This window comes from Pelophylax lessonae (genome assembly GCF_965119305.1).
Source record: "Pelophylax lessonae genome assembly, chromosome: 1".
NCBI classification, from domain to species: Eukaryota; Metazoa; Chordata; class Amphibia; order Anura; family Ranidae; genus Pelophylax; species Pelophylax lessonae.
Window position 1 is genome coordinate 196,907,297 of NC_138768.1, and position 15,548 is coordinate 196,922,844.

Consider the following 15,548-nt stretch of genomic DNA (forward strand, 5'->3'; position numbering starts at 1 on the left):
CAACAAGTCATGTGTGTGTTAGTTTTAGTTTATTTAAAAATATTTTATTACTAACCAGATATAAATATAATAAAATTGCTGCGCTTGTAATCACAATAAATATTTAAAAAACTATAATATTATGTACTGGCCCCCCCGGCGATCCTTCCTCTTCCCCCTCTTTCTACCCCTCCCCCTTTTATCCTTGTCCCCTCTTGTTACCCCCTTCTCCCTGTCCCCCCCCCCCCCCCCACCCTGCTTCCTTCCTTCTGCATACATATGTTGTAGCTCCTACAACGTCTGAGTTTATTCTACCTTGTCATATTTAACTACAGTTTACAGGTTACCCGTTCGACTTGTTCCCTCCTTCTGGCTTACTGTAGCCTATGTTTTCCCTGTTTGGTAGATACCCGTGAGGTTCCTCTCATCCCCCTGCCTCTTCCCACACGATACGGTAGACTTGGGTACTGTTCCCTTTTAGTTTAACAATTGGTTGGTTTTGCCTCCCCACCTAGGCACAGTGTGATCCCTATATGGGGTGCCGGTGGGTTGGTAATGCCAGTCACTACTCTCTCGTGACAACCCATTTTACCGCCCCTTGTCTACTAACCCTCACGATTTGCTGTAGTTAGTTATTGGTCATGCTCTGTTACCGAACTTTGTATACATTACCTTGCATTATTCTGTATGTCAAACGCTGTTACTTGCATTATTCAATAAAATGCTTGAAACAGAAAAAAAAAAAAAAAACTATAATAATAGGGTATAAACCTCATACAAGAAAAGCGGCTGACACAAAGAGACAAGAAAACGGTGTCTTCAAATGGAGATGTAAAAGGTGGTGTCGCGCTAATCAGGATACAAAACTGCAATAAACAACATATGTCCCATGTGCAAAAATAAAGTCCACAAATATCCAAAAGAGAGGGGTGCAAGTAGAAGAATCCACCACCGAATAGAGTCACTAAATGACCTTACCAGCTCCTTAGACCCCACAGGGTCATAAAGCATCCAAAAGCTCTGATAAATCTATGGCCGGCAAGATCCAATGACATCCAAGCACCTCCTCCAATTACGGACCAGAATGGGCTCCAAAAGACTCCTTAGTGCACTCAAGAGACATAAAACAAATCCTTTCATGGTGTAGTATAATCACTCATTTATTGGTAAATAAAGAAAGCAGCTTACATTGAGTAGATTGATCAACAGCATTCAGTATAGTGTTGGTTTCCCCACCAACAAGATGGCCGCCGCGTCCCTCGTCTGCGCATGCGTCAAACCGTCAGCCAATCCCGATGCGTTTCGTCATACAATGACGTCGTCAGGGGTGTGGCTAGATTTCACTAGGCCCTGTCTAACGTGTTATGTCACAGATCACATGACTTGTTCTAGAAGTGGAGAAGTCCTTGAAGTCACGTGATATGTGACGAACTGCATCAGGGTGGGGGCTTGTGATGTCATCACACATGTACAGGAAGACTTTGTTGTATTTTTCCACATCTGAGATTTGCAGAATCCTACTGATTCTGAAAGGATCTGTACACCCTAAATGTGTCAATCTTTGTTCCTACGTTCACTAGTGGAAGTGCACTGGAAAATGTGAGTTTCTATTGTTTAGTTTTTATTAAACATATGGCTTTATGTTTCAACACTGTCAGTTTTCCTTTTTTTCTTTCTCTTTTTTTGAGTACTCTACTATATGGATCAGATAATGGATTGAGCATACCAGAGTAAAGATCCTACAGCTGGACATATACAGTGCTTTGTGAAAGTATTCGGCCCCCTTGAACTTAGCGACCTTTTGCCACATTTCAGGCTTCAAACATAAAGATATAAAACTGTAATTTTTTGTGAAGAATCAACAACAAGTGGGACACAATCATGAAGTGGAACAAAATTTATTGGATATTTCAAACTTTTTTAACAAATAAAAAACTGATAAATTGAGCGTGCAAAATTATTCAGCCCCCTTAAGTTAATACTTTGTAGCGCCACCTTTTGCTGTGATTACAGCTGTAAGTCGCTTGGCTTGGGGTATGTCTCTATCAGTTTTGCACATCGAGAGTCTGAAATTTTTGCCCATTCCTCCTTGCAAAACAGCTCGAGCTCAGTGAGGTTGGATGGAGAGCGTTTGTGAACAGCAGTTTTCAGTTCTTTCCACAGATTCTCGATTGGATTCAGGTCTGGACTTTGACTTGGCCATTCTAACACCTGGATATGTTTATTTGTGAACCATTCCATTGTAGATTTTGCTTTATGTTTTTGGATCATTGTCTTGTTGGAAGACAAATCTCCGTCCCAGTCTTTTGCAGACTCCATCGGGTTTTCTTCCAGAATGGTCCTATATTTGGCTCCATCCATCTTCCCATCATTTTTAACCTGTCCCTGCTGAAGAAAAGCAGGCCCAAACCATGATGCTGCCGCCACCATGTTTGACAGTGGGGATGGTGTGTTCAGGGTGATAAGCTGTGTTGCTTTTACGCCAAACATAACGTTTTGCATTGTTGCCAAAAAGTTTGATTTTGGTTTCATCTGACCAGAGCACCTTCTTCCACATGTTTGGTGTGTCCCCCAGGTGGCTTGTGGCAAACTTTAAACTACACTTTTTATGGATATCTTTAAGAAATGGCCAGATTTGTGCAGTATACGACTGATTGTTGTCCTATGGACAGAGTCCCCCACCTCAGCTGTAGATCTCTGCAGTTCATCCAGAGTGATCATGGGCCTCTTGGCTGCATCTCTGATCAGTCTTCTCCTTGTATGAGCTGAAAGTTTAGAGGGACGGCCAGGTCTTCATAGATTTTCAGTGGTCTGATACTCCTTCCATTTCAATATTATCGCTTGCACAGTGCTCCTTGGGATGTTTAAAGCTTGGGAAATCTTTTTGTATCCAAATCCGGCTTTAAACTTCTCCACAACAGTATCTCGGACCTGCCTGGTGTGTTCCTTGTTCTTCATGATGCTCTCTGCGCTTTAAACGGACCTCTGAGACTATGACAGTGCAGGTGCATTTATAAGGAGACTTGATTACACACAGGTGGATTCTATTTATCATTAGTCATTTAGGTCAACATTGGATCATTCAGAGATCCTCACTGAACTTCTGGAGAGAGTTTGCTGCACTGAAAGTAAAGGGGCTGAATAATTTTGCACGCCCAATTTTTCAGTTTTTTATTTAAAAAAGTTTGAAATATCCAATAAATTTCGTTCCACTTCATGACTGTGTCCCACTTGTTGATTCTTCACAAAAAATTACAGTTTTATATCTTTGAAGCCTGAAATGTGGCAAAAGGTCACAAAGTTCAAGGGGGCCGAATACTTTCGCAAGGCACTGTATACCCCTTAAAGGGGAAGGCTAAAAGGGACCTGCGAAAGGTCTAACTCAGAGGTGAGCGCTTAGTTTGGAAGGTGGAGGGGCACTCGTGGTGATTTGTGCACCGGATTCATAGAAGAGTTTCCCTATATTATGGACTTTGTTCACAGTTATATGTGTATCACCGCATGGAGAGATATCACTAAACAGTGCTGATATCATTTGTAGTTTTTTGCTTTTCATTGCCACAATTGATCTATACCACCTGGATAATAGTGTGTAAATTTCTACTATTTACTTGACATAGATTTCTGTACACCTGGTCTGTATAAAGGCACTTGTTTACAACATAGGGGTAGCGCTCTACCATACATCACTGACACTTTTAGTTTGTGGGAACACATATACTGTAAATACACATTGGCAGACCCCATTTTTTTATTTATATATTCACATTTAGTTTTCATTCCGCATTTGCACATAATGGCCGATAGGATCAGGCACTTGGTAAAATAGGTTGCTGGATGCTAAGACGGGTACCCAGCAACCTTATGAATTTGAGTGTATGCTTACTACACGTTTCAGCATGCTTTTTCTATAACTACTCTTAGAAGGATCTTATCCTTATATCCTTCAAGAACTAGTTCTGGCCAGCTCAGTAGATAGTTTAAAAAAAAAAGGCCTGGATTATTTTCTAAATGCACAACGTATCAGGGGATTCTAATATTTACAGGTAATAAAATCAAGTGTGGTTGATCCAGAGAATATTTGATTGCCTTCTGTGGAATCGGGAAGGAATCTTCTTTTCCCCCCACTGGAGTAAATTGGATCGTGCTGTATTGGATTTTTTGCCTTCCTCTGGACGTTTTGTACATGTGTGTGTTTTTCCTCTATTGGTTGAACTGGATGGACATTTTTTCTTCACCAGACTATGTATGTAACCTTGGTAGTCAAAGCATTTGAATCCACTGAAGGGGGTCAGCGTGGTAGAATTGATATTTCCTGAATGACAGGTTATTTTTAACCACTCCCGCTCCCGAAGGTTTTACCCACTTACCGCCAGGCCATTTTTTGCGATACGGCACTGCGTTGCTTTGACAATTGCTCAGTCGTGCAACGTTATACCCAAATAAAATTGGTGTCCTTTTTTTTTCCCCTAACTATGCTTTTATAGATTTATAGGTTAGTTACACTAGCCATAAACCTGAGATGGTGAACATTCATGTACAACACAATTGTTCTGTAGAATGAAATGAGAGTAGTAGTATAGGAATGATTATTATTTTTTATACAGGATTTATATAGCATTGACCATTTACGTAGATCTTTACAACATGAGGGTAGAGAGTACAGTTACATTACAATTTAATACAGTAAAAATCAGAGCCCTGCTCATTAGAGCTTAGGATCTAAGAGGGAGGGTCAAGAGATACAAAAGGTAATAACTGTGGGGGATGGGCTGATGGCGAAAATAAAAGTACAGTTGTTAGGTGGGGGCCAGATGATTTTTTCTGGAGAGATGAGTTTTCAGGGATCGTCTAAAAGTGGACAGAGTAGGAGATAGTCGGACAGATTGGGGTAGAGAGTTCCAGAGGCTGGGGGAGACTCTGGAGACGAGCGTGGGATGAGATGATGAGGGAGCTAGAGAGCAGGAGATCTTGGGAGGAACGAAGAGAAGGACTTGTGGTATTTTGAGACTAGGTTAGTGATGTAGCTGGGGGCCGAGTTGTGGATGGCTTTGTAAGTTATTGTTAGTATCTTGAATTTAATTCATTGGGTGAGCTGAAGCCAGTGGAGGGATTGGCGTGGGGCGGGGTTCTTAGCAGACACTTAACAGTAAGGTGGATGAGTCTGGTAGCAGCATTTATGATGGACTGAAGGGGGATAGCCTATGTAAAGGTAAGCCATTGAGGAGGGAGATGACCAGGGGGTGAATTTGAAGCTTTGTGGTGTCATTGGTTAGGAAGGGATGCATCTTGGAGATATTTGCGAAGGTTAAGACGGCAAGCTTTGGACAGTGATTGGACGTGGGGTGGAAAGTATAGCTCAGAGTCCAGGATTACACCTAGGACCTTGGCATGGGGGGGGTGGGTTGATAGTTGGGCTGTTGATTTTGACAGAGAAATCGGAGGAAGAGGCATGTGGGGGAGGAAATATTGTGAGCTCAGTTTTGAATAGATTACGTTTGAGGAAGTGGTGTGACATCCATACGATATCCCAGTAAATTGGGGATGTGTGAGGAGACTAATGGAGTGAGCTGAGGGGTAGAGAGATAGATTTGGGTGTCATCGGCATAGAAATGGTATTGAAAGCCATGGGAGGCTATCAGCTGACCTAGGGAGGAGGTGTAGATTGAGAATAGGAGAGGCCCAAGAACAGAACCTTGGGTGACCCCAACGGAGAAAGGAAGAGTTGAGGAGGAAGTTAAATTGTAAATGATCATTTAATACACACATAGGCTACCAACTGTGTTCTATCCCATAGGCTAGTTTCCCCTTTTAGAATGCTAGTGGCATGCTTTGCCATGAAAGGGTGCATACTATTAATTACCTTATTTTATTGAGTCACAAATGGGAACATTGCCTTAGGTGAGCAGATTTAGACCTTCATTCTGCATTTTGTCATATCCTAGTACAGGTTTAGTTCTAATTGCTGGCTGAGAGAAAATGTAAATGGACTCTTGTTGCTATAAAAAAGAGGACATTTTAGCACTGGCTGTACAAAAAAGTTATAAACCAAATATCTAAAAAGGTACAATTACAATTCTATTTATGAATGACATTTTAGTTTTATAGTCAGTAACTTGTATTTGACTTACTGATCTTTTAAGAAAATAAGCAGGTAATATTGTTGCTGTACTAAAGTATAACCTTCACAAAGCTCCACTAGGCACTTCAATCTGTGTCTGGAACTAATGCCATCAAACATCTTTCCCTACCTAGCGAGAGAGGTGACCACCTTTAACAAGACCACAGATGGAATATAGATGCAAGTCCTTGCCCTCTTTCCTAATTCACTATCCACTTAGAAGATAACACTTTGCGGACGACTTTAAAAAGACTAAGTGGAAGGAAATGTTTCATCTCGATCAGATGTTACTCCTTGCCCTGTGGAAACCTTGCTTAGAAATCTCCAAAGGTTACCCAAGTGGTCTTGTTGAAGTTTTCAGCAAGGTGCTCTGTTACAATTATAATTGGCTGATGAGTAGGTTTGGCCCTAACTAGAATGCCATTGTTCGATTTCCCAGCATTCCCTCTGAAGACTTGTCACAGTTTCTGCTGGCTCCGTTGACAATTTTCTAAAAAGCAAACTCAAGGGAAATCATTACGCTCTTTACATGTTGTCTTCTGCAGTACAGAATGATCCTGTGATATTTTAACACGGTTTTCCATTGCCTGATGGCAGCTAGCTAAGGTTAAAACAGAACAAGTCCCTCTGTTATTTTATGACTGTATTTCAGCCACTGAAGAAGACGACGAGATAACTGACAATTAAATGCCTGGGTTGTCAAAGCTAAAACGTATGCAGCCAATCAATGGAGTCTGTTGGGAGCACAGTTTTGTGAGAGTGATAAGAAAGAAATGACAAGTGGCACAGTGGAGTTTTTGCAATACAAATATAATAGTTATCACTGTTGTAAAATTGGGTGTGAGGAATACAAATGTGTGGGATTTTCTGTGTTGATACAAGACATGGCAGATTATTAGCATTTAAAATGGGGAAAAAAGCTATTCAAAAGTCATAAAAAATATAAAGGCATATTCTGAAGTGATATTGTTTAGAAAGAATTATTTTCAGAAGCAAACAATCCTCTGGTCGCCCAGTGTAGACCTATCTATCTATCTATCTATCTATCTATCTATCTATCTATCTATCTATCTATCTATCTATCTATCTATCTATCTATCTATCTATCTATCTATCTATCTATCTATCTATCTATCTATCTATCTATCTATCTATCTATCTATCTATCTATCTATCTATCTATCTATCTATCTATCTATCTACACACATCTGCTGTTAAGTGCATATCGGCCATTTCCATTTTTGCTGGTGAGTATTGTCAGGTCAGCTCTGAATGGATAGAATTTCGGAAAAATTCCAGCCCATCAGATACCCTATAGTGCCAGAGTTTCTTAAAGTTTACTAGTTTCACCATTCATGCTCTATATGTGGAAAGATCAACTGAAAATGTTCTCCTGTGTTCAAATTACAGCCCATTTATGTCCAGATTAGGTAATTGCCCTGCATTAGGTTAAAACACCCTTTACACTTTTCTTCATGCTTTTTGCTTTTGTATTACAATTGGGGAAATGTGGATACTATTCCTATGGCAAGCAGCATTTCTGATGGCGGATTTTTACTTCCATCAAATATTCTATGGAAGTGCTAATAAGAAAAGCCATACAAGACGAGGCAACTAGCCTTTACATAAAGAGATCAGCAATGGCAGCCTATACATTTCTTTCATGGCATGGTTTACCTTTGTTAACATAAGCGCAGAATGTTGTATGTTTCCCTTGCCAGCCTTAATATTTGTATTCCAGTAGGGGGTCAATGACTTGTATGAGGCACCTAAAAAAAAAAAGTTAATGCAGGTAGAATACAGAACAGCCGACACCAAAATGAACGCTTTATTTTTCTCGGCTAGAGAGCATTAAAGCCATTAGATCAGCACAACAGCCAGGTAAACATTTTCAGAAGAAGAGATTAGTAAAGGCATCATTCATATTTCTGTCTGCACAGGTTTTAAACAGAAGGGATTGAACATGCAATATTTCAATACTGAACTAGAGCTTCTTTGACATCCCCTATCAACTATGCATGTGTGGCAGTTGAGTGTTTTTTAGAAGCATGTCATAGAAACGACCATGCAATCTTCTGCCTCTGGTCTTGGATTCCTTATGAACATCTGCTGTGCTAAATAAAATAAAAAATAAAAAATAAAGTCTTAGTCTCTAAAGCAAAGAGGGCTGTTAATAGGCAAAATACCAGATCGTCTAAATTAAGCAGCCACCAATATTTGTTGGATATGCCAGTGCTGCTTCAAGGCCAGTGAGACAAGGAGGCATGGCCACTAAGCTGCTAATGCATCTGGCCCACAGACAGGGGTTTTTTTTTCTGTTGGCATACATTATGCCAGTTTAGATGTAAACCATACCTTATGACATTTTCTTTTTTAGCTTCTTATGTTTAATCATACTGATATATGGAGTAGATGATTATTATGTTTTCACTAATTTTATAAGGACTCATTCGCATGGGCAGCTGGGAGGGGGAGAGGAAGGCGGTGAAAGCAAGCTGTGTTGAGCTACAGGTTTTCCACCGCCCTTCCCTGGTCACCCACCTAAACACAGCAGTGCTGTGCAAAAAATGGAAAGGCATGTCTCATTCAGCAGGCAGTATCTCCAACGGATGCAACCCATTTAGATGGGGCTGCTCTGGAACGGCCTGTGATGCATGCGCGTGTGCAGTGAGTGTACATTTTGGAGGTTAAAGCAGGCAGTTAGGAGGTGACATGTCGTATTGCTAAACATGTTATCCTTTTAAGCGACTCTTAATGACCCATTGGGTGGGTTGAGTCGGTCCACTCAAAGTGCACAGTTTTCCCACATTTTTCTATCTGCCTTGATTATTATGGGGGAGGGGGGGGGGTCATCTTTTGAATATTTCAGTTTTCTAACTTAATGGTACCAGAACAAAACTCCTTGAGTTGCAACAGAAGATATGGTAGTCAGGACTCGGCAAGCTGAGCAGTTTGGGCCATTTTGATTAACAAGTCCTAAACACCCTGAAACTGATTCTTAACAAGGTCCAGCCATGTGAAGGTCTGTACCCTTAAGATAATATGTAAAGCCAAAGCTTTATTTCACTTTGGATCAAATGGAAAAATGGGGTTAAACTCCCTCATGTTTTTTTTGTCATTTTGTGTCCCATTTAAGAGATTTCCCTTCACTTTCATTGACAATAGTCACTAGAACACAGAGATGGCAAACCTCTCTATTGGGGTCACAGGCAGCAATAAAATCTAGGGGTGCTCTAACCACTTACCCCTCTATCCAATGCTAAGATAAAAAGTTTTCGCTTTAGATATACTTTAAAAATGTATGCACAGTTTTTACATAACTTCCAATATAAAGTTAAAGGGCAGCTCTAAATTGAAGTGATGACTGTGCTTTAAAAAAAACCCATCAAAACTGCAGTTATCAATCACATAATCGTTGATAGATTGGTTTAGCAATAGGCAATACAATCTCATAGAGAGAAATAATTGGTCAGTGCGGTATTATAGAAGGCAGATGGCAATCTGTCTCTCTTCAGTTGTGGGAGAAAAGTGCATTTTCCCCTCCAATATTCTTTATATATATTTTACCTAAATAGATCATCTTTGAATTGTAGTTTACATGTAAAGTGAATTACAGTTCATTCAGAATCCAATGCCATGAAATCTATTTTAATTTCACATTTCATAAACTGCATAAAGTGCCTGTTGTGAAATTCAGTGCTTGTGCTTCCAAAGCTTAATTTTAATTTTTTTTTTGTTATCCATGGTCTCAGGTTACAAGGCTCGTTCATAATATCGCCGGCTATTGCTGCAAATGCCTTTATATATTAACTGAAAGAAATATCGGGCCTTAGCTGTGAACAACATGACAAGGAGACATGTGGCCTGTCCTTTGTCATTCTCAAATATACTCTGGATGTGGCCAGTGCATCGTAGACTGATCTGTCAAACTAAACAAACAACTCACATTGTTAACATTTCCTAAATCTTGCATTAATAAAACCAGAGTAAGTCTCTGAAACCACAGGAGATTTCCCCTTTCTCAGAGCAATGATGGATTGGATTCCTTCATGGCTGAGTAATGAAATAGCTTCGGCTATTGAAATGGAACATTTTGTTTTCTTTTTGTTTTCACTTAAATAGAAATGTGAGATAAAACTTTAGCGTGACACCAGAATTGCTAAGCCTGAGAATTTAAAATACCATTTGCTTGTCACTTGTTAAGAGTTCTTTATTAGGTCATTACTAAGCTGTTATTATTTTAACACGAAAACAGTCATTTCGTTTAATCTTTTCTGGCTGATTTTCTTATATTTTTCATATTAATTATTATGTTAAATGTTTACCTCCTTTTTTTTTATTTCAGACTATAATATATGAAAATGAAGAGATTCCAAAAATATTTCTTGATTTTTTAAACGTTCGACATTTACCCTCGTTGCCAAAAGCTGAAAGCTGTGGGTAAGATATTTTTTTTTTTTTTATCTTTGTAGATACTCCATTTTCATTGTTTGAAATATATTGTTTTTCCTTAATTCACTATAATTTTTTAAGATCCATAATGATTACGATATAAATAGAATTGAAGTAATGACAATATTGTTTCTCATTGTCTTAAGTACCTACATTATTAGTAATGTTTGTGTTCCTTGTCCTAAAAATCAGGCTGGTTAGTTTAACAAGTCTATGGCTATTTATTTGAATGGCACCAAAGCCACATACATCACAATCGAATATTTCAGAAAAAATATGTTCAAACTTAAAAATACATAAAATATGAACTATAGGGGCTTCATTTCACTAAGGTTACTAAACAAATGACTAATACTATTAACAATAATACCATTAATGAGAAAGAAAGGAGGACTTTGTTTTAATTTTACAAAATGGTGCATCTATCACCTATACACACTGGAGGCAGCCATTTAAGGCTCCTCTTTAGTACAGCCTTATTGTTAGGGACTGGGACCATGTCCTCCAGACCACCTCTGTTTTCCTGTCCCTAGTTCTTTGTGGCTACATTTTTCTAATATTTTCTTTCACAAATCCTGGCCTGATGGTGACATTGCTAATTATTTTTTTTTTCCGTATTTGGATGCATTGCTTGGTCTATTTTACATTTTGAGATGACTTCTGTATGATATAATAATAAGGCCTATTCTTTGAAGTTTCATGAAGATAGATATAATAGTATTCACGGCCACCTTTTGTCACAAACCCGGTTTACCTCTATATAGCTTTTGTCGTTCGAGTTATTATCAGCAATAAGTCTGCAATAATGTATTCATATATATTCCATTTAATTAATCCTCCTAAATATTGCAGCTTTATAAAATGTGTGTGTTTTAGGAATAACCCTGAAACAAAGGCTGCAAAACTGCAGGCCACTTTTTTATGTTTGAAACATTAGAAAAGCTAGCCCAGCACTAAAGGGCCCCCCTAGCACTGTTAACAGTCCTCTGAGAATATGAAATTCAGAAAGTTTATTTCTGAGACTTGTGAATTGAGTATTGTGGCTGTTAATCCTACTTAGGAACAGTTTGTTAATTGATTTAAAGTGGGTATAAACCCCATTTAATAATTTTGACTTAAGCACATATATCTGTAGTGTTTACTTATCTCTCTCCAAAGCTCTGAGTGCCATTTCTTTCTGTTGCTTCTTTCCTCTGTTATCAGCAGAGTCACTTCTGAAAAGTTCTCTGACAGTTGAGATAACAGCAGCTGGAATTTTGTGTTGGGGAGGGAGCTTAGAGGTAGATAATCACAGAGCGTGTCTATTCAGACTACAGCTCTGCATGTTCTTTCGTTCCTCTGCGTATGTGGAGTGGGGGTGTGTGCCTTTCCTCCAATCAGCTCTCATGCAGTGTAAGCCTAAACTCCCCATCCATTGCTGAAAGAGGAAGAAAAATTTCTAACATAATCTGCACTTTCCAAACAGTGTAGAAAGGGAAAGACAGTAGATATACAAGTAAAACTTATGTAGGGTGATTTGCTTAATCTCTGTGTATCATCTAAGGCTATTCACTTCACTGGGTATAGGAGAATGTTAACAACCACCTAACATTCCGTTCAGAGTTGCATCTTGCCTTGCCCACATGTCTCCCAGTACTATTATATTATATACCAGTGTTTCTAGACTCTGGTCCTCAGGGCACACTAACAGGCCAGGCTTTAAGTATTACCTTGGGGAGATGCAGACTAGAATACTGCAATCACCGAACAGCAAATTATATCACCTGTGATGTATTTCAGTTTTCTTGCAAACCTGGCCTGTTAGTGTGCCCTGAGGACCGGAGTTGAGAAACACTGGTCTATACTTCTGCAAAGAGATCCATTTGCATGGAAATAGAAAAATAAATACTGGCAATTTGGATCCTATTTTAGGAGCTAGGGAACACAATAAATAATTATAATATATAATATTATATAATGTATATTTTAAGTAATATTGCTGTCTGTGGCCTTACTGGGAATCCCCTTCACTACTTGTCCCAGTTACTACTGTCTCTGTTACAGAAAGTAATGGGAAATCCACTATATTTTTCAATTAACAAGGTCTTTATTGCAAAAAAAAGCAAGGAAATTACATGCAAAAATAGAAAACAAAGAATACAACCGTTCATATGGAGAATGCAATGAGAATACAGCTGGGTGAGCACAATAAACAGAGAATGAGCAGGTATAACAATCAGACATTTTGATGGAAGAGCTGCCAGATACAGCAAGGGCAGAAAACAAACCCGGGTGGCAGTCTACAAAGTCCATGACCAGCAACAGCCTAAACACCGCACACAGTATGAGGGAAAAACCACACACCAATATTGTGTGGTCTATATACACGTCTCCGGAGCCCGAACCCATCTGTCCCAGACCTTGTTGTATTTGGATGAGCAGCCCCTGTGGGTATATATCAATTTTTTATAGGGCAGGGTCGTATTGACCTCTCGGAGCCAGTCCCGGAGTGAAGGAGGAGTGTCTCTCATCCATCGACTGGCAATGCATTTTCTGGCGAGAAACAACGTTTCATGTAAAAACAGGGTGGTGTATTTATCTATACTGACATCAGGGGGTATCCCTAATAAGCAAAATTTCGGGGCCAGCGTCAGAGGGGAACCCATGGTGTCATGAAGAAATCCAACCACCTGTCCCCAGAAGCCCTGGATCTCCGGGCATTGCCAGATGAGGTGGTAAAAGGTGCCTTGTTCCTGCCGACACACAGGGCACTGCCCGGACACCTCACTACGGTACTTAGCCGTCATTATTGGCGTCAAGTAGGCCCGGTGAAGGATGAACAATTGGGTTAGTCGATCCGAAAGTTTTGGAGAGACCAGTTGACAATTGTCGAGGGCGTCTTCCCACTCCTCATCGTCCATGGTCCCAACATCTCCCTCCCATTTAGTTTTAACAGCGTAGGCCAAGACTGTAGAAGCTGGTAACAGAAGGGCATTATACATATGAGAAATGAGTTGTTTAGATTCCGATCCCATCACTACCTCCAATACCGAGATCGGGGACAGGTCGGGCATAGGTCGGGGGAATTGAGCAGAGAAAGCGTGCCTAATCTGCAGGTATCTGAAGAACATATGGTTGGGAAGGTCATACTGGCTTTTCAGGGCGTCAAAGGGCGTAAGGGTGCCATTAGTGATTATATGAGCAAGATAGCTGATTCCATACTGGACCCAAACATGTGCATCCGGGATAGAGGCAAACTCGGGGAGGCTAGTATTATGCCAGAGAGGCGTGTGTGCATGAAGCCGGGGAACGTCTAATTTAGCGGACACCACGTCCCAGACACGCCTGTACTGGAACAGCATGGAAGTGCGGTCCCCACGGGACGCGGCGCCCCGCATGCCCATCAGAACCAGTGACAGGGGATCCGCAGATGCAAGGGCCCAGGCAGGAGTGAGGAGAGCCAAAAACCTCTCCCTATCGGAGTTGTGAAGGTGGAAAAAGTGGGACAATTGCGAGGCCAAGTAGTACAAATTGAAATCAGGAAGGGCGAGGCCACCCAAGTCAGTGGGATTCTTAAGTTTCCTCCAGGCCAATTTGTGTCTACTAGAGCCCCATATAAAAGGCTTGAGGATAGAATCGATCTGAAGGAAAAACTTAAGGGGGAGGTATATCGGAGACTGCCATAAGATGTACAATAGTTTGGGGAGTAGCACCATTTTGACGAGGTTGACTCGGCCACGCACCCCCAGAGGAAGGCGCGCCCACGTCTGGGTCTTGGATTTCAACAATGCAAAGAGGGGTTGTAAGTTATCGCGTATGTAATCGCCCGAGGAGTTGGTCACCAGGATCCCCAGATATTTAATACGGGGCACAACCTGAAGTGGAAAGAGCGGGTCAATGGGGAAGGGGGATATATCGTCGATAGGCAAGATTTGAGATTTGTCCCAGTTAATTTTTAACCCAGAGTAACGACCAAATTGTTCAATAAGGGTGAGAGCGACGGAGAGGGAGGTGCCCGGGTCGGCCAGGTATAGCAGTGTATCATCGGCATACATACCGATTTTTTCCTCCAGGGCGCCCACTCTAAGTCCATGTATGTCAGGGTGTGACCGTATCGCAATCGCCAGCGGCTCGGCCACCAACGCGTATAGAAGGGGAGAGAGGGGGCAACCCTGCCGGGTACCCCTGGTGAGGGGGAATCCAGCCGACGTGCACCCATTGGCCGAAACCTTAGCCATCGGAGCCTGATATAGAACACGAACCCAACGGATGAAGTTTGGGCCAAAGCCATATCCCTCCAGGCACCGCCACAGGAAGCCCCATTCAACCGAATCGAAGGCCTTTGCCGTGTCCAAGGACACCACGACTCTGGAGCCAGCATTATCATGAGTGGCCTGAAGGTTCATGAACAGGCGCCTCAGGTTGAAGGAGGTGTTCCTGCCCGGCATAAAACCCGACTGGTCAGCATGGACTAAAGACAAAATAACTTTGTTAAGTCTGATCGAAAGGACCTTGGCCAGTATCTTGACATCTACCTGAAGTAGAGAGATCGGGCGGTAGGAGGCAGGCTGGTGAGGGTCCTTACCCGGCTTGGGGATAAGCACAATTAACGCTTCCCGTAGGGAAGGAGGCAGTGTGGAAGTTTCAAAGGCATGTTCAAACATAGTCAGTAAGTGTGGCACCAGTACATCGGAGTAAGTGGAGTAAAACTCTATAGGCAGGCCATCCATACCCGGTGCCTTGGACCTAGGGAACTTGGCCATAGCCTCTAGGATCTCATCCTGTGTCAGCGGGGCCTCCAAGAGAGTCAGCTGGTCAGCCGTCAGTTGGGGGAGAACGTCTGAGGACAAGAACGGTAGGATTGGTGAGTCATCAACCGGGGCAGTGGAGGTGTACAGGTCTCGGAAGAAGTCCCGGAAGCAGCTTGCCACCCTCCCAGGGTCAGAAATGGGGGGACCATGGGGGGAGTGTAGGGTGATTACCACTGGAGGTCTGTCATTACTATGAACCAGATAT

At 41.4% G+C, this 15,548-nt stretch overlaps 1 protein-coding gene across 1 annotated transcript in view; it reads left to right on the forward strand.

Moving 5' to 3' along the window:
• SNX24 (sorting nexin 24) overlaps positions 1-15,548 on the forward strand; it is a gene marked incomplete at its 5' end in the record, with an annotated part of 240,290 nt that overhangs the window by 205,165 nt on the left and 19,577 nt on the right. The window contains one exon of the mRNA XM_082253324.1: positions 10,447-10,541. Within this exon, the coding sequence (XP_082109450.1) occupies positions 10,447-10,541 (95 nt within the window). The remainder of the gene's footprint in view (positions 1-10,446; positions 10,542-15,548) is intronic.